General features: G+C 41.5%; 1 protein-coding gene across 2 annotated transcripts; it reads left to right on the top strand.

Moving 5' to 3' along the window:
• Positions 1 to 8,226: 8,226 nt before the first annotated feature.
• On the top strand, positions 8,227 to 22,066 carry LOC149716505 (uncharacterized). 2 transcript variants are annotated; one of them, XM_089849307.1, is made up of 6 exons: positions 8,227 to 8,507; positions 11,830 to 11,955; positions 12,062 to 14,224; positions 15,418 to 15,508; positions 15,762 to 16,052; positions 20,311 to 22,066. In XM_089849307.1, the coding sequence occupies exons 3-4, from the start codon at positions 12,323 to 12,325 to the stop codon at positions 15,445 to 15,447; spliced, it is 1,932 nt and encodes a 643-aa protein (XP_089705433.1). In that variant the 5' UTR covers positions 8,227 to 8,507; positions 11,830 to 11,955; positions 12,062 to 12,322; the 3' UTR covers positions 15,448 to 15,508; positions 15,762 to 16,052; positions 20,311 to 22,066. The 2 variants fall into 2 exon arrangements, with proteins under 2 accessions (XP_089705433.1, XP_089705432.1); XM_089849306.1 differs by lacking the exon at positions 15,762 to 16,052 and having other exon boundaries at positions 8,228 to 8,507; positions 20,311 to 22,065.
• The last annotated feature ends 4,894 nt before the right edge of the window (positions 22,067 to 26,960 follow it).

Here is a 26,960-nt window from a genome sequence, read left to right as displayed (position 1 = left end):
TTTCGAACGAAGGAGCGAAGAGTGGGGCGGCGGAATCGAGATCCGGTCAAACAGAAAAGTCAAGTGAGAGCGAACGGGAGAAAGAGATTTGGAAACTTCGAGCAAGTGTATCGAGCTTGAACGAACAAGTGACCAAACTGGAAGGCCAACTGTCAAAGGTCAAGAGTGAGAAAGAGGAGTCGGACAGGGAGAAGGCGGCAGAGATTGACGAATTGAAGCGAGAACGATTGGAACTAACGAGCCGACTGAACAGATCTCTGACCAACACCGCGGGCTCCTCGAGTAACGACATTAACCTCCAAGAACAAGTTACGGTCGAACTGACAGAGTCCTTAAGTAAGAGGAACCAACGCATCGCGTCTCTCTTGGCCGAAAAAGACAGCTACGATCGGAAAAAGGAGGCCGAAATAAAGGAACTGAGAAATCGGCTGGAAACGAAAATCTCCGAGAGGGACGCCGAAATAGCTCGTCTGAAGGCCATCATTCGGCAACTCGAGGACAAGGTCCAAGAACTGGTCGGATTAGTGGGCGATCGGGACAGGGAGATCGAAAGACTAAATCAGTTGATCGGGAAACTGCACCTGGAGACAAACATTACCAACGTCTACGCGCCAGTGCAAGTAGTCAACCACAACTACGCAGCTGAAGCCGGAAAAGCCAACATAAACATTTCATCTAAATGTTGAGGTGAGTCCGTTCAAAATATGCTGTATTTCCATAAGAGCTTGGTTCACGCGCGAGAATTCGCGTGTCGCGCGCTTAAATTAAAATTTTCAAACAAGGCTTAGCAAGAACATTACAGGCGCGGCTAAATATGCGCCAGTTTTTATGAGAAATGGGCCGATACCGATAAATCGGTTGTGCCAAATATCGGAACCGATACCGATATTGGTATCTTGATTATTGTCACCTCCTACATTTCTTCCTATTTTAGTTTCATTCTACCCTAAAAAGATGCGCACTTTCAGCCACTCTTAAAATAACACTTAAGATTGAGCTAAGCCTTATTTCTCTTACATTTTTTACCTTCTACGTCACAGGAAACTAACATCAACTACCGGGTGCGGTAAATTTTGAAGATCTTGTTTTGAACGTAAGGTCGATACAATTTTGAAATTCTTGAAAAGTTTCATTGTAACAGAGACGTTTCATTCCTTTTATTTTCAGGATCTACGTCATCTCATCGTCACTCCGTAGAAGTTGGGAAGGATGAACGTGTACGCGAACGCGGGGGATGATTCCGGATGAAACGACACGGGTGTTCGAATCGTAAGCGTCAAAAGTCCAGACGGATAACGGATACGGTCAAGATATCAATTGCAAATGAAGGGAAATGAACCGCAAGAGTTTTAGCGAGTGAAGGACCACGGGAAAGAACTACGTTTCCAATTTTGACCCCCTATCCTAAGAGAAGCAAAGTGACCGCACCAACTCAAGAAGCCTGACCTCGGGGAAGGGGAAACCTCATTCAACCCACCAACCTTACCCCTCATCTAACCTAACCTCATAATTAACCTAAACCTAATATTTACCTTAATCAAAACCTCCCCCTTTTCTACTGAGGAGACAGGCTCTGCTTGAGATTCAGGACATGGTGGTCAAGCACAACCTGTAAAGGTTGTTAAAGGGAAAATGGACAGATGACCACCATTATTAAATCTCTTTAGATTATAGTGGACAGTTCATTCTCCCTTTGAGTATCTTCTGGCAGTTCTTTCTCGTGGTTCCTTTCACTTTCCCTTCATCTGGAATTGTTATCGGCCAATTCGACTACTGTCCCGACAACTGGACACCACCTTCTTCCCCCGACTAAACGGTGCCCTTAAAAGAGTCTTCCTTCTTCTACACTCTGACCACAAACGACTTTTGACCTTCCTCATTATGGGACTGCCTCCCAGTAAGTCACAAACTCCAATTACTCATTTCCTCACTTCGGGATTCAACAATTTGACTTTGTCGAATTGACGCCATTTTCAATTTATTAGTCTTTATTTATTTTGAACAATTTCAAGAATTAGTGACGAGATTCACGAACAATTTAAACCATTTACGGATTTTAAAATATTTAAATGAGTTTTCAACATTTTATTAATTGACGCCGCGAGTCTTGGTGAACTTTTTCAAGAACTTCCCGTCTAAGGTTTCGCGATAATTCCGGACCAAATAACTCAATCATTTCGAATTAAATTTTTCGTCAAATATTTCAACCTTGTAAATAATTGATTAACCTTTTTTATTCGCAAATGCAACGAAGACTTTATTTTCCGTTCATTTTAAATAATGCCTAGTGAACTTAAAGGGGCTGGCCGGAGCTGTTGGGGTGAAGGGGGGGGGGTCAAACTGTTGGTTAGCATATTCCTTATGGCCAAAGAGCTGGGTGTTTTCCCCCTGAACTAAGGGCGGTCTCCCCCCGAACAGCACCGAATAGCCCCTTTAATGGACATTTTCAAGAACGAAAGAATCAAATTATTTGCGAAATTTATTTATCTTTTCTCATGAATTTACCAGTTTTTTTCTATGAAAATTAAAATTTATTTTTCGTAACGATTAAATTTAATTTAAAGAGATAGGAAAGCAAAAATCAAAACTTAAATTTTGTATCAAAGAAGAATTCAACAAATTTTATTATTTTCTCAATGTTTAATGTTTTCAATTATTTCGAACCCTTTATTTATTGTTGCTGAAATTGAGCGCTACTATCCCTTGAGGTCCCTGGTACTTTCCAAAATATTCCAGGACTTTTTGAATTATCGTGGAATTAATTATTTCCAATGTTATTTTTTAACCTTAATTTTTGGTGAAATTATAATTTTAATTCTGTCAGTTTTAAACCCATTGTCCTTGCGCCTAACCTAATCTAAACCTGGCAAGGGACGAACCTATTCTTCCAATTAATAAAAAAAAGTGTCTTTGATAACACAGCCATGAAAATTAAAAGATAAGTGGTCTAAATCATTTGGGTGAAGTAACAGATATTATAATTTTCAGTTTTAAAGGCAACATAAATTATTTGAAAGAATTAAGCCTACTTAATCGTATATCTTTTTCCACCAAAATATTTCATTTAAAGGCCGACTTCCAGCATCGAAAAGGGTTTTAGTGAACTGAAAACCGAGAATGGAGCGACCGTGCCGAAGCCTCGCTTGGTCAAAAGATGGAAGGGTTCTCGCTAACTGAAAGCCGTGCAATGTAGTTCTAGCGAACTGAAGATGAACAATAGAAATCCTTTTCAATTTATTTCCTCTCGAATTTTTGCTTTCCCCTGAAGGAAATTCTCCATCGCGTATCTTCAGTTCGCTAGAACCACATTGCACGGCTCTCAGTTAGCTATAGAACCCTTCCATCTTTTACCCCAGCGAGGATTCGAAAATCGGCACGTTCCCAACTCCATTGTTAGTCTCGATGCTCTGTTTTCAGTTCGCTAGAACCCTTTTCGCTGCTGGAAGTCGGCCTTCAACGAAACTATTTTTCAACCTAATCAGAAGAAAGTACCATGACTTTTCCTATGTAATTTTGACATTTTTCTATGAAATGTGGTTCTCGGAAGAACATGGGCTCTTCCCGGATAATGGTGAACCATGGGGGCTTAGGTTAAGATAAGAGTGCCAATCGAAAAAAACATTTACTTTAAAAACATTATTTTTCAGTTTTTCATAAAATTTTTCAGTGGTTTCAAGCTATTTTGAGGGTGCTGAACACAACACGAATATGGACAAGTGCCCTCTAAACTGCACTTGTTCCATTTTCCTTTCTTAAGGGTCACGCCCCTCACTCTGACAGCGAAACCAAGGATGATGATGGGGGTATGAAGGGATGCGAAATCTGAGAGAAATCGGCCTGCGCGCTAACTGTGGAACGGCTCAGGTTGGGTGGGACGCCAGAAATAGGGGGGGGAAGGAAATAATCGGACTCAATTGTAATTGGTTCCTCCGTAGCCCTTCTTGACCAATTACAATTGAGTCCGACTATTCCTCCCCCTTTTCTTGGCGTCCCACCCAACCTCGGCCGTTCCACAGTTAGCGCGCTGACCGATTTCTCTCAGATTTCGCATCACCCTTGGCGAAACTAGCGTTCACCTTCCTGGGGTAAGCAATCGAGGGTTTTGGGCTTTGCATTGATGTAGAAGTAAAAGCTTACCGCTTTTCAATACCCCTCCTCCATAGATTATCGCCTGTCATCCTCTTCCATTCACGCAAATGCCAATTGCCGATTGTTGGCGCAACGCGAGCACTGCGCGCTAGCTCTCACATTTTACTCTTCGTCGAAATCCAAATACTAGAACAATTCCACATCGGCAGTTCGCCACTCACCGAGTTACGCGCAGGAAAACTTTAACGATAGTCCAAAATTTTCTTTTGTTTAAGGAACCAATTTGAAGAACTCGAAGCAGACGACTCTTCTCGATTCATGTCGTTTTCCGGGGCCGGAAATAAGCACTGGACTCTGGAACAATAAAATTTCGAAATGTTCCATAATCAGTCTGGGAAAAAAGGATATTTTTTAAACAAGTCCTTGGGACCAGTGACCCCCTAGTGTCCTAAATAATAAACTGGTCTCCGGACTGGTCCCCGCCTTTGTTCTCCTATAGATCTGCAATTAATAAACCCCCACTTTTTGAATTATAAAACTAGTCCAAGCAATTAATAAACTGGTTTTGGACCAGAGGAAGTTGATGTCCCAGACTGTCCATAATATAAGAAAAACAAGTCGACCCAAGGGCTCGTATTCGTACGAGTGAATAGCCCCTCTATACCAACCCTAATGAGTGGATAACGCTATACCTTACCCTAATGAGTGAATAACGCTATCTTTTACAATGCTAAAATGATTTACCGTGCATAAAATCAGAGTGAATAGCCCCTCGATGTCCTACCCTAAACAGTGATAAAAACTTCTGCCCGGTCGGTAAAAATTTATTTAATATGCTTTTGCCTCTCCAACCGCGAAGTTATATCTCCTGGCCTCGGATAGGATCATGACTCCTAGTTGAAGAGATAGAGGGAGAGAGAGAAGGGGACGGTGCCTGTGACAAATCTCTCTCTCCGACTCCGAGTATAGCGCTTTATTCGAGACCGTTCCTTAAAGGGCGACTTCCAGCGAAAAGGGTTCAAGCGAACTGAAAACCGAGCATTGAGACTGACAATGGAGCGACCGTACCGATTTTCGAATTCCCGCTGGGGCAAAAGTTGGAAGGGTTCTCGCTAACTGAAAGCTGTGCAATGTGGTTCTAGCGAACTGAAGATGAACAATAGAAATCCTATTAAATTTATTTCCCCTCGATTTTTTTCTTTCCCCTGAAGGAAATTCACTATTGTGTATCTTCAGTTCGCTAGAACCACATTGCACGTGACGGCTCTCAGTTAGCTAGAACCCTTCAATCTTTTACCCCATGGCGGGGATTTGAAAATCGGCACGGTCGCCCCATTGTTAGTCTCGATGCTCGGTTTTCAGTTCCGAAAGTTTTACTAGCTTGACTTCATGGTCAATCCCCAGGGATCAGTTACTTTACCCAGAGGGTTCGTTCAGTAGCCCTCTTTGATGACAGTGCTTACAAAGCGATGTCGGATTTTCCCTACTGTACGCTTTTTCCGCGTTTCCGGTTTTGACGTCATGATGCTCAGTGCTTGCCCATCAAATAAACCATCTTGACTTTTGAAATCTTGACAGACGAAAAGATGGCTCGGGACTTCAAAATTAAATTAATACAGTAATTGTATTAAAAACTTCTACCATTCAAATGGACATAATTTTCTTAAACAATTTCATTATTCGCAAGCTCGTTAATAATTGAAAAGAGACATATGCGCTTCGTAACGTTTTGAGGGCCAGTAAGACGTTTCCCCAACTCCATTTTCGAAAACAGCGCTAACTTCAAAATGTCCCTTTTCCGTTCAACAACCTTTTACGTCACTGTGACGCCTCGAGCCCATCAATCGTTACTGAACGTACCCCTACTCCCCTCTTTGCTTAACTCAACTATTGAAGGACAAGTTGGGCAAAAAAATTTCGTATTAGCTAGTTGTGGTTGGGAGTGGGGAGGGCGTGTTAGTTTCGTATGTGCTAATGTAGTACAGTATTCATGTTTTCTAACTCGCTAAGGTAATATTCGAGATGGCCCAACGGTTGGGGTACATTTAGGTCTTATCACACCTAGCTAGAAAGGTCTTTTCGTCTATGCAGCCTCCACAGACAAATCACAAACATACACACTCACATATCATAATCGTAAAGCTAGTATGCCTTAAACACTCTTAGATAAAAACCTATAACAACTAGACATATTGAAGGGTCAGAAGAAGTTTTCAACGACAACTCTAAATAAATAACAGCGACCCAGCCTTTCCGTTTTGAAAATTATCCCTCATTCTAGCTACCGTGCCCGCATTCCTCATCCCCCGGCGCCAACCCAACAAACCGGTCTATAAAGTAAGTATTTCAATATATACGCTTTCCAAGAAATCGGCTTCCTTACAGGCGTCAATCAAATTAACCTTAAACTCGAGGGTTACCATAATCTAACCGGGTGAATTCTTTGAAGATACCAATCTTATTTCTTTCCGAATACTTCCAAGAGCCGAATGAGGGAGGATCTTTTCTTAACAAGGGTCCAGCCCAACTTGTTTTACGTCCACCCGAAGTCAGAAAATGCCTTTGACTTATACCATAGAACTAATGTATTTCCTTTAGCAATTCTTTCACATTACGATTTCTAAGGTGGTTATGTCTTTTGCCTTAATCGGTTTTTCGTGTGTCCGGGCCACGCACACATACATGTTGTGGTTAATTAATTAAAAAAAAGTCTAGCTTAATGCATGATTCCTATTATTCCGAGGTAAGCTAACAAAAATAGCAATACAAAAATATGGACCGGGTGAATGAATTATATGCATCGTATGAGAGCTTTCGGAGGAGTGAGGAAAGAAAAAGAAGACGGGTTTTCTCCTAATGGAAAGCACGTGACCAATGACGCTCTGATTGGCTGAGGAAAATTATGGGTTTTAGGCCTAATGACAAAGTATAATAAATACGACTTTCTATAATACACACAAAACACCATCGCAAAGCTAGGTTTGATTACATAAGCAACAGCTAGCAAAAACTTTGGAATATACGAAGTGAAAGAACTCGAGTTGGGTGTTTTAACGAATTCTTTCTCTTTCAAACGCTGCTGGGCATAAGTCCATGTTATAAGGTTATAAGACGCGATAAGAAAACTTCGACTTTTTGTGCGTGATCAGATTAACACTGTTGAGGGTAACTCATCGAGGAGATGATGACTAAAACCTTCTGTTCTTCTATTAATAATCACTTAGAGGTTATGGGAAATCATTTTAGCACTGTTAAAGGCGTCGAGGGGCTATGCACTAGTGAAGATTTTCTATCATTGGTAATTTTGAAAGTGATAGGGAGTCATTCGTGTATTAATATGGATGGGGATTAAGGGTTACTTATCCTTATTAACATAGATGGTACAATGTTCTCGACAGATGGAGCCCTACAAACGATGGGGCTCTAATCTGGCCGGGGCCATCTTGTTTAAAGAAAAAAAACCTTTAGGTTTGGGTTGCTCGTTGCTATTGTAGTATTATTATTGAATCGCGGACAAGAAATCTGTAGAAATCATGTCGATTAATTTAATCATTTAATGTTGATAAAGGATGGATCATGGAGTGTAGTTTCGAGTGTCCGCAATTAGCTACTTACAAAGGTTTTTATTAATTTGGGCAAACGAAGCTTTTGATGTTTATTTTGTGTGCTCAAAGTTCTCCAGAATTCCTCCTCGAGTCATTTGTTCCTGGGAAGTAATTGAAACCTTATTTTTGGAGGGGTCGGGGGGGCGACATTAACTTTTAATTGGCATTAGCTTAAACGTGCCAAATGGAGGGGGGACCTTCATATCATATCCTGGCTAATCTAATGTAAAAGGTATGTGTCTTTCAAGTGGTGTTGTTGTTTTCGTTGACAACCTATCTTATCTTCAAAATTGATAAGTGGAATTAAACTCAAAAATGTTCCGAATCTGGTTAATTTTGGGAAGAATGGCACTCTTTAGTTTGGGAGGTGAAGGATTGCGAACGATAACACCATGGAGTCGCGTTGACACTGACAATTGAAACCCATGACGAGGCTGTCGTCATCGCTTCGAAAAGAGGTTTCAAAACGATCAGTTCCACGAAAAACAATGGAGTCAGGCGCTTCTCTAATCTCCGATGAAAAGAACTTATCAAGGTAGATTTATTAAAATGAGAGGGAAAGATAGGTTAATCAATTCGAGGCAAATAATGCTGATTCGAGATAGAAATGGCGTGAGTTAATCTAACAAACATCACGTGATCCATGAAACACTGGAGGGAGATAAAAGGGGTCACCTTGGTTTCGTTGGACTACAATGGTGTGTGGCAATTTCGACGTTTAAAAAGAGTTGCTCCGGGAGAGGCGAGCGTCAGAACGGTGCTCATCGAGGTTCGATTAGGAACCAGGTCCAACAAGTCAGAGACATCAAAATGGTAAGTGATGCAGTTTAGAGTTCATAAGTAAATTGCGCGACTCCCAAAAAATTCCTTTTGTACGTGAAAAATAGAATATTTGTTTTGTAGAACTTCAGATCAAATAATAAAGAGTTGTTATAGAATCTCGAGTTTAGGAAAAATGGAACATTGGTTTCGTTTCTATTTTATAGAATTTCACAAGGATGCCAATTTCCGCACAATTTTAGAGAATTATATAGCTCAATTCCGCACAATTATTATGGCCCACTCGCGCACAGTTTTTACATAGAAATTTTAGTTCACTCTTTTTTACCATGACCCATTTCCGCAAAGATTTAGGCTTACAGGGTTCGTACAATTTTTTTGGAATGAAATTCCCTGACTTTTCCGGGTTTTCCCTGACTAAATTCCACCAATTTCCCTGACCATTTGCAATAACGTGCATGGCGTGAATATGTGAAAACCAATCTAAATTCACTCGAATAATTTTTGCACGAGTTGATATTGTTATAAAAATAAGCCAATTAATTCGTTTCAATTTAACTTTATCTAAGGAAATACTAAATACCCGGAGAGAGTTCCGCCAATTTCGGGCTCTGATCAAATCTCAGACAACACATTTTCTGGTCACCCTTATTCGGACTTTCCCTCCAATATATTTTTCCCTGACATTTCCGTGACATTTTAGGCCCATTATCGATTTGCCTGACTTTTCCAGGTTTTCCAGGTCGTGTACGAACCCTGGCTTAGCTTTGGTTTGGGTAGGGTTTGGTTAGGTTAGGCTATTCTGCAATAGAGGCTTGCTATTTATTAAACTTGTGATTGGACCATTGCAATATCACCATCAGAAGTTTATGACTTCTTATCCTGGGAAGTATTGGACTCTAACCATATCCGGAACCATCTCTGTTAGTCAACTTCTTAATAGGTTCGATCATCGCGCCACCTACGGCGCTTCTCTCATTTTGAGCTGGCAGATTGATTTGCGCGCCAGCAGCGGGCAAGTAGCGAAACTTTAAGGTGTGTCCTGTGGTTTAAGGTAACGAATCAGAAGCGGTGACAAGAACAGCTGTTTGCTAGAAATTCCGTTCAAACTAGTGTGGGGAGTGGGGTCCTAGGCCCACGGTTGTAAAGGATTTTCAGAGAGTTCTAGACAGATGGCTATTCAACGATTGGCGCTGAAGAAGTTTTGAACACGCCCCACAGTTTGAGAGCCACAGCCTCTCAGCGTGGAATTTTTTCAGTAGATTAGATAGTTTTCCTAGTGGGGAGGAAACTTTCGACCCTCTTTTACGATTGCTATTGGCAATTTTGACTAGCAGGGATGGATACTATATAAAGCCTTAGTGTCCAATACTTCCCAGGATAACAAGTCATTAACTTCTGTCACCATCGATATAGAAAAGTGTATTGAAAGACGACAGCATTGAAACAAGTGTTTTTTTTTTTGTAAAATATTAAAACTAAAAGATGCATTTTTTAAATTCCGTTTATAAAAACTGCATTATTAAAAAATAACTACATCGTTAAATAGCATCGAACATTTTACGATCATAAAACTCACATATTGGTTATTTCCGGGCCAATGGGCCAGCGGTTTAAGTTTCAGGGTTTTAAAATGCAATCAACAAGAAAATAAAAAATTTAAAAATGTTTTACTTGCGAACTGTGCTGAAAGGGGCTATTGGTTTTTAAGGTGTCAAAAATAGAACTGCGCGGAAACGGGCCACCTCCAAATTTCACATGAGAAAATAATGAGATCTATCGAACTTTCGTGGGGAAAGTAACGTGGGAAATTGGTGGGATATGGTGATTGAAAATGGAATTCGATAGCTTCTGTTCAAGGGACAATTCTCCATTTTAAGGCTAAACTTTATCGTTTAGCTCTCGCACATTCAAAATACAGTTTTGTTCAATAAATATCATTTATTCAAGGTTGATTATCGGATAATTTGTTAAAATTAAGGTGCGGAAGTTAAATAAAATGGTAAAATAGTAGTATAGGGACCCCACGGATTTTTAAAAGTTTGTACTCATTTCTGATAGTAGATTAGGTGAGGAACACGATGCCGTTAAAATTTTCCACCGCAAATGATTTTTAAGTTTTTTTTTTCTTTCAAAATATGCCAATATACTATATGAAAATTGCAATATTTTGGAAAAGGACAAATCCTATAGGAACTGAACCTGAACCTAACTTGAACCCTAACCTATCCTAACCTAACCTAACCTAACCTAACCTAACCTAACCTAACCTAACCTAACCTATCCTAACCTAACCTAACCTAACCTACCCTAACCTATCCTAACCTAACCTAACCTAACCTATCCTAACCTATCCTAACCTATCCTGACCTAACCTAACCTAACAGTAATATTTTGGAAAAGGCATATTATTTGAGATTGAGAAGTCTATGAAGCTAAACATGAATATTTTGGAAAAGGCGTACCATAGTTAAACTGGGCTATTTTGACGTAATGTGCTACCTTTTTTTTTTAAAAAAATCATTTGCGGTGCAAAATTTTAACGGAATCGTGTTCCTCACCTCATTTACTATCAGAAATGAGTACAAACTTTTAAAAATCCGTGGGGTCCCTATACTACCATTTGGCCAATAAAATATTTATTTTCCATGTTTTATGTTTATATTTTACCCTTCATATTATAGATTTGGTTAGGTTATATTTTTCGATATTTTATGGTATTTGGTGGCTAGGATTAAGGAAGTGGTCGGGTGGTTTTTATGCTCATGAAAATATTGATTTAAGTTAGTTTCCGCCGCGACTTAAATGTAATTAATTATCATATAATTAACCTCCAAGGAATGATATTTATCGGAAAAACTATTTTGATTGTGCGAGCTAAACCGTAAAGTTTTTCACAATTAAATCGTAACATTTTAAATACGTTTATTACCTATAAATACGGTGCCTTAGATAAGTGAAAAGTCTACGAGAAATAGTCCTTGGTTTTAAGCCTCATCTAAGGCTTAGTTTCGTTGTTAAGCCTAGTTTGAAACTTTGAATTGAAGCGCGCGAGGGGCTGGCTTTCGACCTCTTACGTCATTTTGACGAGGAATTGAAAAGAAATAGTTTCCGCGCGTTGCGATTATCACATTAGATTAGTGGGTGAACCTCAGTTTAAAATTATTTCAAAAAATTCGAATCTCTAATACGCGCACCATGAAACAACGGGGTCTTCGGCCTCTCTTCTAAACTCCGACAAAGTCATTTTCCAGGTAATTTCACGCCAGAGACAATTTCAGTTCGGGAAAACTACGTCGAATCGAGTAATTGCGGATGTTGAGGGTTCTAAATCACTGATTCATCTGTCTTACAGCGGACGACCATTTCTCGAGTTGGGAAAACAAGAATTTGAGGCCAAACTGGCCAATGGCGACATTTTCAACGAAAAACACCGACGCGCAGGTGAAAGTCCCCAGCCTAATGGGCCATTTCAATCCAAGTGAGTGCAGTTTAGAACGACAGAGCTATCAGTTGATAAATTTTAGATGAAATATGCTAGAGCTCTTCAATGTTTGGTTTTGAAGGCGTGTCTTTAATGTTTTTAGCCTCAAAATGCGAACGCGCTGAAATAAAATGAGCTTCAACCGACAACGAGGAACAAGATGGAGCTCCCGAACACTACTTCTTCCCTGTCCCTGACGTCACCAGCCATTAGTGTACTTTCCCGTGTAAATACGGGAATGTGTTGGGAGGAACAATGACCCGAATTACGCAGTCACCAATCAGCCGCCCTTAAAATTAAGGTCCACAATCGCCCTCTCGAAATGAAACAAGAACTTTCTTAGGAATCAAAACCTTGGAATCTGATGGCGGTGTTCAGGAGGATACTAGGCATTCCAAATATACACGAAGCTACGCGGGATGGTGACATAAATAGAGTGAAGACATTATTGACGAGAGGAGAAGACCCAGACCAGAAGGAGGGTGAAAGTGGACGCACGGCTTTACACTTCGCTTCCGAAAATGGACATGATGAAATTGTCAAACTACTTCTTGGAAAAGGAGCTCGAATTGGGGCGATCGATAAATATGAAAGAACACCTTTATATTTGGCATCCAGGGAAGGCAAATTGGATGTCGTCAGACACCTGCTGGAAAATGGGGCGCAAGTTAATCAGGTACAAAAAAATGGCACCACACCCTTAATCGTCGCTTCCCAGAATGGTCACTTAGATGTCGCAACTCGCTTGATCCAAAATGGGGCGCAAGTTAATCAGGTACAGAAAGATGGCGCCACACCCTTGTACATCGCTTCCCAGAATGGTCACTTAGATGTCGCAACACGCTTGATCCAAAATGGGGCGCAAGTTAATCAGGCACAGAAAGATGGCGCCACACCCTTGCACATCGCTTCCCAGAATGATCACTTAGATGTCACAACTCGCTTGATCCAAAATGGGGCGCAAGTTAATCAGGTACGGAAAGATGGCGCCACACCCTTGAACATCGCTTCCGAGATGGGTCATTTGAACGTCGTCACCCACTTGATCCAAAATGGGGCGCAAGTCAATCAGGCCAATAATAATGGCGCCACACCCTTGTTAATCGCTTCCGAGAATGGTCACTTGGATGTAGTCACCCACTTGATCCAAAATGGGGCGCAAGTCAATCAGGCACTGAAAGATGGCGTCACACCCTTGTACGTCGCTTCCCAGAATGGTCATTTGAATGTCGTCACTCACTTGATCCAAAAGGGGGCGCAAGTTAATCAGGCCAAAAATAATGGCATCACACCCTTGTTAATCGCTTCCGAGATGGTTCACTTGAACGTCGTCACACACTTGATCCAAAATGGGGCGCAAGTTAATCAGGCCAAAAATAATGGCGTCACACCCTTGTTCATCGCTTCCCAGAATGGTCATTTGGACGTAGTCACACACTTGATCCAAAATGGGGCGCAAGACAATCAGGTACAGAAAGATGGCGCCACACCCTTGTACATCGCTTCCCAGAATGGTCACTTGGACGTCGTACGTTTCTTGATCCAAAATTGGGCGCAAGTCAATGGGGCTCTAAACGATGGCGTCACACCCTTGTCAATCGCTTCCTATAAGGGTCACTTGGACGTCGTCGGATTGTTGCTGGAAAACGGCGCCGACGTTCACTTGACTAACAATGTTGGCCGAACCGCCTTGTCCTACGCGAAAGCTTCCGTTAAAAAAGAAATCAAAAAATTATTTGATGAACACGAAAAAAGAAAGGCCAAAGAAAGAGAAATTTCGAGTGAAGGAGCGAAGAGCGGGGCGGCGGAATCGAGATCCGTTCAGACTGAAGATACGTCAAATCTCCCCGCGGATGTATCCGTCTTGAACGAAGAGGTGGAAAGATTGGAAGCTCAACTGTCGTCGCTCAGGATTAAAAAAGAGAAATTAGAGAGTGAGATTGAAGAACTGAAGCGAGAAAGATCGGAATTAAGCGGATCGAGTGAGACGCCGGAACTAAACACCGCCGGCCCTTCGAGCCAGGACATTGACGAGATTGAGGCCCGGGAAAGGGATCTGACCCAATTGACGGAGACCCTATCCAAGATGAACCTACGCAATGCCGAAATGAGGATGAAACTCACAGACAGTTCTGCGAGGGCGAGTCAAGGGCAACGGTTCAACTTGGTGAATCAAGGGACCATCCACATCGACGGGCCGGTGACCATAAACAACATCAACACCCCGATAGACCAAAAAAACATAACCCTGGGAGACAACTCTGGGGTAACTAATTCAACCGTCAATAATCCACCTTATTTCCTATCGCCGGAAGTTAGGCTTATCTCGGCATTCGTGGAGGGGAATAACTGCTACAAAGGCCAAAAATATGTACTGTAGCAGACGACAGACGAATTTCTTCCCGTTACTCCCCTCCACGAGATAAGCCTATCTTCCGGCGATAGGGAATTAGGTGGATTGAAAAGGTAAGTTATTCTCGAAATAAACTGAAAAGTCTCGACCAGGGATAGATTTAATTTTAGAAGCAGGAATGGAGAACGGTTAGTATTTACTACAGTCCAACTCATAGCCCACCCAGTATAGAGCCCCACCCTCCAACACGTAAAGAAAAGTTGAAATTATCTTATTGATTTTGAAACTTAAACTTCGTTTTGATGACGTTGCTGACGGGGACGGCGAAATATACGTAACTCTTTTTTTTACCTCTGTCGCTATGACCCACCTTTTCTTTCATACGCCCGTCGGCCCCCTCGGGGGAGGAGCTATGGGGACGTGACGTCAATATTAGTAGCCTAATTTATATGGTCTGCTGGGCTATGAGTCGAAATAACTGAAGTAAATACTAACCGTTCCGTTCTCCATCCCTACTTCTAAAATTAAATCTATCCCTGTCTCGACGCTATCTTAGAATGCGCTTAAACTTCTACATCCAATTTAAAGAGGTAGGAGGTTCCTTTACTTTTAAAATAAGACAAGATTCGTTAAATAGAGTCAATATTTCACCGAGATGCAAATTTTTGAAATGATTTAAAACGCGGCTTCACCCTTTTAATCTATTGTGAAATTCGAAATGCGCGGCATTTATTTTCTTTTCCCTTTGACGTCATAAATACGTAAGAGCGTGGTTCACGCGCGAGAACTCGCGTGTCACGCGCTGAAATTAAAATTTTCAAACTAGGCTTATCAAGAACATAACGAACATTACTGGAGCGGCTAAATATGCGCCTGTTTCTATCAACTGATAGATTTCCACCTTTTCCAAAATAACACAAATTGGACATGCTTCTACCCCAAATTATTTATGATCTATTGTGTTGTTTATCGCCACCTCTCACATTTTTTGCTATTTTAGTTTCGTTCTACCCTGAAAGGAGGCGCGCTTTTAGCCACTCTTAAAATTACGCTTAAGATTGAACTTAGTCTTATTTCTCTTACATTTTTCACCTTCTACGTCACAGGGAACTAACATCAACATCCAGTCGCCTTAAAATTTGAAGATCTTGTTTTGAGAAGACAAATCTCTTCTTGTTTCATCCTAGTTTACGTAAGGTCGGTACAATTTTGAAATTCTTGAAAAGTTTCATTGTAACAGATGTTGTGTTTTACCTATATGTCATTTTATATATCATTCAACTTTCCCGCCAAAACCATAAAAGTATATCATTTTGTAACGCCACCTATTAAAACTACCAAGCAGAATAATACAGGCTAGAACTGGTAGTGACCAGTAAATGACCCCATTCCCTCAAGTGAACATTAAAGTAATAGTTTTGTTAATTAATCACCATGTGTTTTAACTTAGTTTAGTTGAAAACATAACATTGGCGACGGAGCTCTTTCTCGTTCCCGCGTGGAAAGCCCTTAGCGAGATTTTGTCCATTTTATCACCAGTTAACCGCCGATCAACCAAGGCTTATCGACCATGGCTTTATCTCTACCAGCCATTTTACCTTTCACACTCCACACCGATGCTGCCAACCTTAACGCAGCGTGGAAAAAATGGACAAACAAATTCGACAACTATCTCCTGGCATCCGGCGTTAAAGATGATCAACGTCAGAAAGCACTCTTGTTACACTGCGTAGGAGATCAGGTACAAGATATTTTCTATGCCTTACCAGGGAATAAAACAATCAAAACGTACGACGAAACAAAGAATCTCCTCACTACCCACTTTGCACCAAAACAAAACGTTGACTTCGAAGTCTACAAGTTCAGAGAAGCACGGCAAAGGAATACAGAATCTATCGATGAATATCATATCCGCTTACGTGAACTCTCCAGCTTTTGTGCCTTTCAAGACCTGGATGTCGAATTAAAGCGTCATATCATGCAAACCTGCATATCTAAAAAACTCAGACGTATTGCTTTGGAAGATCCGCTTCTAACTCTGCACAAGCTACTGGAAAAAGGGCGTTTGATGGAAATCTCTGAATCTCAAGCATCCACTATGGAACATCATTCTTCTCATCGCGAAGTAGTCCAGCACGTGGTGACACCAACACTGCCATCGAATCGTTCTCATCAACCAAAGATACCGCAAAAACAACAGAGTTACGGAACGAATTCTTTCAAGCAAGCACAGGCATGTGGCTTATGTGGAGGACGTTACCCACACACCGACTTCCCTTGCCCAGCAAAAGGCAAAACATGCAACAGCTGCGGTAGACTGAATCATTTCAGTACGGTATGTAGATCTACCCCAAGGTCTATGCCACCTCAATCAACCAACCAGTTCAACCGTCGACCTACAGCGCGTACTCAATTCACCAACCATCCAAATCGCACATCTACCTCTTCCAATAACCGTCAGCCACAACCAAGATTGAACGCAATGACCGTCGTTCCACAGACCAGAGCCACCACGGAGACAGAAGACGACACAGAGTTTCTGTTCACCTTATTTGAGGGCATCACAGACTCATCAGCTTCCTTACCTCTAGTAGATGTTACTCTAGGGGACACGCCCATTACCCTCTTAATGGATACGGGTGCAAGTGTAAATTTACTAAACTTACAAAGCTATGAAACCCTGACCAATACACCCTCTCTGTCTGCCTCATCGCTAAAAATCTACCCCTATGGATCCGACACACCAATCAAACTTCTCGGAAAATTTACCACCGAGATTAAAACGTTAACCAGTCATGCACAGGGATGTTTTCATGTAACCAGCGATAATGGCTGGAAGTCTCCATCCATACTGGGTTATCCGAGCATACGTGAGCTCAATCTCATGATGGATACCACAGAACGAACCTGTCATGCAGTCAACTTTATTGATGTAACCGAAATCAGTTGCAAATATCCTCAGTTGTTTCAGGGTATCGGCCTTATCAAAAATTTCAAGGTTAAACTTGCCATTGATCCCTCTATCACGCCGGTCGCTCAACCACACCGCCGGATTCCGTTTCATATGAGGCAAGCCCTTGAGGCTGAGTTGCAACAACTTCAGGATGATGACATCATTGAACCAGTTACTGGACACAGTACTTGGGTTTCACCTGCAGTTTTAATAGTCAAGAAACCAGTACCATCTGCGACGACCACCGACAACCAAATACATCTCCGCTTATGCGTGGATATGAGAATACCAAACACCGCCATTATTCGCGTACGGCATGTTATGCCCACCATTGAAGACGTCATACACCAACTAAATGGTGCTACCGTTTTCTCAAAACTTGACCTCAATAAGGGCTACCATCAGTTGCTCCTCGATGAATCGTCACGCGATATTACCACCTTCAGTACTCATCTTGGACTCTATCGTTATAAACGTCTCAGTTTTGGCATCAGCTCTGCAGCAGAAATTTTCCATCACACTATCTACAACATAGTCCACAACATTGCCGGAGCCCTCAATGTCTCGGATGACATTTTGGTGTTCGGACAAAGACCTGAGGACCATGATACCGCTCTTGAACAGGTTCTACAGAGGTTATCTGACCACGGAATCACCCTAAATAGAGCGAACTGCGCTTTTGGTAAGTCCGAAATCGACTTCTATGGACATGTGTTCAGCTCTTCCGGAGTCTCTGTCCATCAATCGAAAATACGGTCGTTACGCACCTTGGCTACACCCAATACACCAGACGAAATACGAAGTCTTCTTGGATTAGCCACCTACTGCTCTCGTTTTATCCCACATTTTTCGGACGTTACTCTTCCATTGAGACAACTCACAAAGAAAGACGTCCCATGGGTTTGGATAGAAACACATGATCATGCCTTGGGCGTATTGCGTCGACACCTCACCAATGACCTAATCTTGTCATATTTTGACCCTTCGCACCACACTACCATTTACGTCGATGCCAGCCCAACAGGTCTTGGAGCTATTTTGACTCAACAGGATTCAAATTCTCGAATCACCGTCATCGCTTTTGCAAGCAAAGCTCTCACGGACGTTGAAACACGATACTCCCAAACAGAACGCGAAGCACTAGCCGTCGTATGGAGTTGCGAGCACTTCCATCTATACATATATGGATCGTCATTCACCGTAATCACCGACCATTTGCCGTTATTGACTCTCCTTGGCAATCCCAAGGCAAGAACCTCCGCACGAGTCGAACGGTGGAATCTTCGCCTCGCACCTTATGACCTTCACCTCGCTTACCAACCTGGAAAATTCAACCCCGCTGATTATCTATCGAGAAATCCAGTGCGAAACCATTTGCAAACAAATTCTTGCCTCTCGACAGCCACCGAAGCACACCTGTCCTACATAGTTCAACAGGCAATACCGAAAGCCGTCACCTATGACGACATTAAAACGGCTTCCCACGAAGATAAATTGGTCCAAGTTGTCAGTCAATGTCTTAGAACCAATCAATGGCGAAACGCGCCTACAGATGTAGATCCGATTGCCTTTAAAATTATCGAAGCGAGTAAATCTGAACTGTCTATCATCGACGGTATCATAATAAAACATCACCGCATCTACATTCCACAAGCGCTGCAAAACCGCGTCATTGCCATTGCCCACGAAGGACACTTGGGTCTGGTGAAAACAAAGAAACTTCTTCGAACCAAGGTTTGGTTTCCTGGGATGGATGACAAGGTTGAACAAGTCATTCGCTCGTTCGTACCGTGTTTATCTTCCATGCCAAATCACGTCAAGCAACCGTTACTCCCATCAAACCTCCCAGACAAACCATGGTCCCACATCGCGCTCGATCATCTTGGTCCTTTCAAAGGAACGTACCTACTAGTCTTTATGGATGAACAGTCGCGTTACCCCTTAGCCGAAATCGTAGCGTCCACATCAGCAGACGCCAACATCAAGATAATGACTCGAGTCTTCTCGATCTTCGGAATACCCGATGTCATCAAAACCGATAACGGACCTCCCTTCAATTCTCATCAGTTTGCAGAATACCTATCAACGTTCGGAGCCCGCCATCGTAAAATCACGCCATATTGGCCGCAAGCCAATGGTACAGCTGAAAGATTTATGGCGTCGCTGAATAAAACCATACGTGCTGCGGATGTCGCAGGAATAGATTGGCAAGACGAACTCCCCCGTTTTCTATCAAATTACCGTAATACTCCACACAGTACGACCGGAGTACCACCCGCCGACCTTTTGTTCGGTCGTCAACTAAAAACCAAACTACCGTCTCTCAGTCCCGTTCCTTCACCAGCGAACATGGTCAAAGAAACTGATAGTAGGGCCAAAGCGAAAATGAAGATTCGTCACGATAACCAGAAACATGTGCGAACCCATTCATTCAAGGTACATGATCTCGTTTTGTTAAAAGCTATTCGAACCCACAAAATGGCACCTTACTTTGATTCCGTACCGTATGCAATAACCGCCCAGAATGGATCAATGATCACGGCAGAAAGAAATGGCCAGTCAGTTACAAGGCACGCATCTTTCTTTAAACCCCTACCGCTTCACGAACTTATTCTGGCCGACGATGATCCTGAGATCACCCAACAACGACACACTCCAATCGTCGACAACATACCCCCTACACCTCGATACAACCTTCGCCAACATCACACCGCGCCGAAACGCCTTATCGACGAAATGTAACTAACTCTAGATATAAGTTTCGAACCTTTTCAAAAGAAAAGGGAGATGTTGTGTTTTACCTATATGTCATTTTATATATCATTCAACTTTCCCGCCAAAACCATAAAAGTATATCATTTTGTAACGCCACCTATTAAAACTACCAAGCAGAATAATACAGGCTAGAACTGGTAGTGACCAGTAAATGACCCCATTCCCTCAAGTGAACATTAAAGTAATAGTTTTGTTAATTAATCACCATGTGTTTTAACTTAGTTTAGTTGAAAACATAACAACAGAGACGTTTCATTGCTTTTATTTTAAGGATCAACGTCATCTCATCGTCACTCCGTAGAAGTTGGGAAGGATGAACGTGTACGCGAACGCGGGGGATGATTCCGGATGAAACGACACGAGTGTTCGTCGCGTACGCGTCAGAAGTCCAGACGGATAACGGATACGGTCGAGATATCAATTGCAAATGAAGGGAAATGAACCTTAAGAAGTTGGGCGAGTGAAGGACCACGGGAAAGAACTACGTTTCCAATTTTGACCCCCTATCTTAAGAGAAGCAAAGTGACCGCACCAACTCAGGAAGCCTGACCTCGGTGAAGGGGAAACCTCTTACAACCCACCAACCTTAATCCTCATCTAACCCAACCTTATAATTAACCTTAACCCAATATTTACCTTAATCCAAACCTCCCCCCTTCTACTGAGGAGACAGGCTCTGCGTTTGAAAAAGGACATTGTGGTCAAGCACTGCATGTATAGGTTGTTAAAGGGAAAATGGACAGACGACCACCATTATTAAATCTCTTCAGATTATAGTGGACAGTTCACTCTCCCTTTAAGTGTCTTCTCGCAGTTCTTTCTCGTGGTTCCTTTCACATTCCCTTCATCTGGAATTGTTATCGGCCAATTCGACTATTGTTCCGACAACTCGACTCCACCTTCTTCCCCCGACTAAACGGTGTCCGCGAAAGAGTCTTCCCTCTTCTACACTTTGACCCCGAACGACTTTTGACCTTCCTCATTATGGGACTGCCTTCCAGTGAGTCACCAACTTGCGTTATTCATTTCCTCAGTTCGGGATTCGACAATTTGTCTTTGACGAATTGACGCCATTTTCAATTTATTAGTCTTTATTTATTTTGAACAATTTCAAGAATTAGTGACGAGATTCACGAACAATTTAAACCATTTACGGATTTTAAATTATTTAAATGAGTTTTCAACATTTTATTAATTGACGCCGCGAGTCTTGGTGAACTTTTTCAAGAACTTCCCGTGTAAGGTTTCGCGATAATTCCGGACCAAATAACTCAATCATTTCGAATTAACTTTTCGCCAAATATTTCAACCTTGTAAATAATTGATTAACCTTTTTTATTCGCAAATGCAACGAAGACTTTATTTTCCGTTCATTTTAAATAATGCCTAGTGAACTTAAAGGGGCTGGCCGGAGCTGTTGGGGTGAAGGGGGGGGGGTCAAACTGTTGGTTAGCATATTCCTTATGGCCAAAGAGCTGGGTGTTTTCCCACTGAACTAAGGGCGGTCTCCCCCCGAACAGCACCGAATAGCCCCTTTAATGGACATTTTCAAGAACGAAAGAATCAAATTATTTGCGAAATTTATTTATCTTTTCTCATGAATTTACCAGTTTTTTTCTATGAAAATTAAAATTTATTTTTCGTAACGATTAAATTTAATTTAAAGAGATAGGAAAGCAAAAATCAAAACTTAAATTTTGTATCAAAGAAGAATTCAACAAATTTTATTATTTTCTCAATGTTTAATGTTTTCAATTATTTCGAACCCTTTATTTATTGTTGCTGAAATTGAGCGCTACTATCCCTTGAGTTCCCTGGGATTTTCCAAAATATTCCAGGACTTTTTTGAATTATCGTGGAATTAATTATTTCCAATGTTATTTTTAAGTTTAATTTTTGGTGAAATTATAATTTTAATTCTGTCAGTTTTAAACCCATTGTCCTTGCGCCTAACCTAATCTAAACTTGGCAAGGGACGGACCTATTCTTCCAAAATTTTAATAAAAAAAAGTGTCTTTGGTAACAAAGCCTTGAAAATTGAGATAAGTGGTCAAAATCATTTGGGTGAAGTAAGAGATATTATAATTTTCAGTTTTAAAGGAAATATAAATTATTTGAAAGAATTAAGCCTACTTAATCGTATTTCTTTTTCCACCAAAATATTTCATTTAAAGGCCGACTTCCAGCATCGAAAAGGGTTCTAGCGAACTGAAAACCGAGAATGGAGCGACCGTGCCGAAGCCTCGCTTGGTCAAAAGATGGAAGGGTTCTCGCTAACTGACAGCCGTGCAATGTAGTTCTAGCGAACTGAAGATGAACAATAGAAATCCTTTTCAATTTATTTCCTCTCGAATTTTTGCTTTCCCCCTGAAGGAAATTCTCTATCGCGTATCTTCAGTTCGCTAGAACCACATTGCACGGCTCTCAGATAGAACCCTTCCATCTTTTACCCCAGCGAGGATTCGAAAATCGGTGCACGGTCCCTACTCCATTGTTAGTCTCGATGCCCGATTTTCAGTTCGCTATAACCCTTTTCGCTGCTGGAAGTCGGCCTTTAACGAAACTATTTTTCAACCTAATCAAAAGAAGTACCATGACTTTTCCTATGTAATTTTGAAACATTTTTCTATGAAATGTAGTTATCGGAAGAACATGGGCTCTTCCCGGATAATGGTGAATCATGGGGGCTTAGGTTAAGATAAGAGTGCCAATCGAAAAAAACATTTACTTTAAAAACATTATTTTTCAGTTTTTCATAAATTTTTTCAGTGGTTTCTAGCTATTTTGAGGGAGCTGAACACAACACGAATATGGACAAGTGCCCTCTAAACTGCACTTGTTTCATTTTCCTTTTTTAAGGGTCACGCCCCTCACTCTGACAGCGAAACCAAGGATGATGATGGGGGTGGGAAGGGAAGGGATGCGAAATCTGAGAGAAATCGGCCTGCGCGCTAACTGTGGAACGGCTCAGGTTGGGTGGGACGCCAGAAATAGGGGGAGGAAATAATCGGACTCAATTGTAATCGGTTCCTCTGTAGCCCTTCTTGACTCATTACAATTGAGTCCGGCTATTCCTCCCCCTTTTCTTGGCGTCCCACCCAACCTCGGTCGTTCCACAGTGCAACAGTATGAAAGGGTTCGATTCCGTTGACAAGGGGATCCGCAATGGAAGACTAACTTATTAACCGTAATTAAATGTAGACGACATATTGATGAGTCAAACACTTTTTGAGGTTTATTAACAAAACTATAAAAACTTTTAATCACAAAGGTAGAGAGTGAACCATGAGGTTCAGAAAACTGATAATGACTACATTTTACCCGGGTGTAAATGAGAACTGCTTTGTTACAACATAAATTTCTCTTTTATATCTTCCCAGAGGGATGCTAACTCCTATCCGCAAAAGGGCGAAGGGTGGCAACCGGAGATATTTGGGGTCGAGGTAGTTACAAGACGGCAGTGAAGCTTCCGTCCACTGTCGTCTGCAACGGGTCGTCTGCAACGGTAGGCCTAAACCGTTGCAACAGTTAGCGCGCTGGCCGATTTCTCTCAGATTTCGCATCACCCTTGGCGAAACTAGCATTAACCTTCCTGGGGTAATAAATCGAGGGTTTTGGACTTTGCATTGATGTAGAGGTAACGCGAATTTTAATTAAGTTAATTGGTTCAGGAATGGACGGGTGACCATCTCGTACTCTGATTTGACCATCAAAATTAATCTTATCCCGCCTCGTGGCAAAATAGTGTTCCCCAAATTGAAATAAACCAAGGCTTACCGCTTTTCTATACCCCTCCTCCACAGACCATCGCCTGTTTTCCTCTTCTATTTCCCAACATTTCCGCTTGTAATTTAATCCCCTTGACATTCCTCTCCACTAGTCCCGGAAATTCCTTCATCAGTTAATTCATTACCTAAAGCACTTCGTCAGTTTTAATCTTAAAAGTTTTATCTTAAAAGTTGTTTACTACTCTCAAGTTGAACTCATATATTCCTCAATTAATTACTTACAAGCATTTTTTTTTGTTTTTTTTTCTAAATTTAATTCTTAAAGTCTGTTCGCAAACATTTTGTTAATTTAAATCTTAAAATTAATTTGCTTTTCTCCTGTATACATTCCTTAATTAGCTATAAGCACTTTGATTGCTCATTTAATTCTCAATATTTGTTATTCTCAAGTTACAATCATTAACTACTTTATATTTAAGCACTTTGTTCATTTAATTCTTCATACTTTGTTCGTTCAATTTCTTAATATTCGTTTATTATTCTATTGTACCTACAATCATTCCGTCCGTACCCCAAAAGCCTAAGGCTTGCCTGTACGTCTAGTCCAAATAAATAAAAAAAATTTTACTCTTCGTCGAAATCCAATTACTAGAACAATTCCACATCGGCAGTTCGCCACTCACCGAGTTACGCGCAGGAAAACTTTAACGATAGTCCAATATTTTCTTTGGTTTAAGGAACCAATTTGAAGAACTCGAAGCAGACGACTCTTCTCGATTCATGTCGTTTTCCGGGGCCGGAAATAAGCACTGGAGTCTGGAACAATAAAATTTCGAAATGTTCCATAATCAGTCTAATCAGTCTGGGAAATAAGGATATTTTTTAAACAAGTCCTTGGGACCAGTGACCCCCATAGTGTCCTAAATAATAAACTGGTCTCCGGACTGGTCCCCGCCTTTGTTCTCCTATAGATTTGCAATTAATAAACCCCCACTTTTGAATTATAAAACTAGTCCATCAATTAATAAACTGGTTTTGGACCAGAGGAAGTTGATGTCCCAGACTGTCCATAATATAAGAAAAATAATATAAGAAAAACAAGTCGACCCAAGGGCTCGTAATCGTACGAGTGAATAGCCCCTCGATGCCCTACCCTAAACAGTGATAAAAACTTCTGCCCGGTCGGTAAAAATTTATTTAATATGCTTTTGCCTCTCCAACCGCGAAGTTATATCTCCTGGCCTCGGATAGGATCATGACTCCTAGTTGAAGAGATAGAGGGAGAGAGAGAAGGGGACGGTGCCTGTGACAAACCTCTCTCTCCGAGTATAGCGCTTTATTCGAGACCGTTCCTTAAAGGGCGACTTCCAGCGAAAAGGGTTCTAGCGAACTGAAAACCGAGCATTGATACTGACAATGGAGCGACCGTAATCATAAGTCCTACCACTGCCCAAAATCCCGTTCCAGTAACAGAAACAAAAATAGGTCTAAATCAAATACTAAGGACGGTACATCTGGCAACATGGCTTCTCTCACCGTCGATTCAAATTCGGCCCAGATTTCAGGTGTCGTGCAAAGCGCACTAGATGCCATTGAACAAGATTCGCCACCTGGCGTCAGTCTGGTCCATACCATTGCGCCAATTAGCTCAAACGAAATTTCACCCTCCTTTGACCCCAATCTATGTCAGGGACTCCCCTTCGCTCCAGAAGAGGCTAACACTAGTGTGTCAAGTTCGATTTTGCAAACTAAAGAACCTAGTAAAATTCAAGTTAACCTCGCGAAACGCCGACCTAAGGTTAACGTTTCTATAGGAAACTTCCGGGGTCTTGCCGTTTTAGATAGTGGGGCGGAAATTTCGGCCATCTCAATGAGAGTTTGGGAGGCGGCACAGAGTCAAACGAGTACCTTGCGTCCCTGGTCTGGTCCGCCGATGAATAACGCGAATCGGTCTCCATTTCACATTGAAGGTGGGGTTAATTTAATTACCACGATAGCCGGGCGTACATGGAACTATATTTATGCAGTAAGCCTGTCATTAGACAGCGATGTAATTTTAGGTTGGGATTTCGCGGAATTTACTCAAATTCACCCTAAACCACACAATAGCACTTTTGCTTTTGGTACCGATCCCATAGAATATCCACTAGCTAGTATAGTTACACCAAGGAATATGGAAGAAGGGAAGTTTGGTCAGTATAGGAATCTCTCTTCACGAAATGTAGCAGGTCACATTACTTATATTCGGCGTTAGTTTGAACTGCGCAGGATCGAAGCGTGAGACGTCATTTCCCTACGATGCGCGAGGAAAATGCGGCGCGTGCGCACATGCACATCCACGCCGAAACCGGGATTTTTGGGCGACCGGAGTTATAGCGTTACACGAAACTTCCCTTCTTCCATATTCCTTGGTTACACCCGCTAGGAACGCTTGCTCCCCTTTAGGAGTTCTCCCTGAACCACCTAACCCTTCAACGCCAAATGGCGGTAGCATGGAGCCTGTCCCTCCCGATAAAACTGCTCCAGAAGCTTTGGGTTTATCAAACTCAACGAATAACTCAACCCAGGTTGAGATTCAAACCCTAATTGCTGTCAAACATCAAAATGTTTTAAATAACAGCGCGACATTCAAATCTCGCGCGTATCCCTTATCTCCCCCGCGTAAAGCGATAGTAGATGAACAAACTGATAACCTAAAACATTTGACCAACAAGATTTTGAAAATCAATTCTAATGTGAAAACTTGTCGCGCTCAAGAAGCATTCGACAAAAGTCGTCCTCAATGTTCTGCTAAGCGTCCAGAAAAATATCCACCATAGTTTAACAATTAATACCACTAATTATGTAATGATTTTGTGTACTCCTTTTAATTTTGTTATCATTGTGTATTTGTTAAACTTCATTTTTGATATTTGTTCGCGGTTATATTTTGTCGCGTTTTACTTTTCATGTTAAAATTTTTTTATTATTATTATTTTTTTTGTTCGCGATTATTTCTTGTCGCGGTTATATTTTGTACTTGAAGACTTCATTCCATTCGTTCAGCCATTGTTTTCGGCTAGCCCATGTATGCTCTACTCTGGTGGTGGGGTTTGTAACGATGGAATGGAGTTTCTAAGAATTTCCCTCTTTTTAGCCATATCGTAGTATACGATAGGCTCTTAGTTTGACCCGAGCCGTAGTAGTAACAGTA

This window comes from Phalangium opilio, unplaced genomic scaffold, assembly GCF_054372755.1.
Source record: "Phalangium opilio isolate 3A_F unplaced genomic scaffold, DU_Popi_V2 ptg000009l_1, whole genome shotgun sequence".
Taxonomy (NCBI): Eukaryota; Metazoa; Arthropoda; class Arachnida; order Opiliones; family Phalangiidae; genus Phalangium; species Phalangium opilio.
Note: the sequence above shows the minus strand (reverse complement) of the source record. Positions and strands in the feature narration are given on the sequence as shown.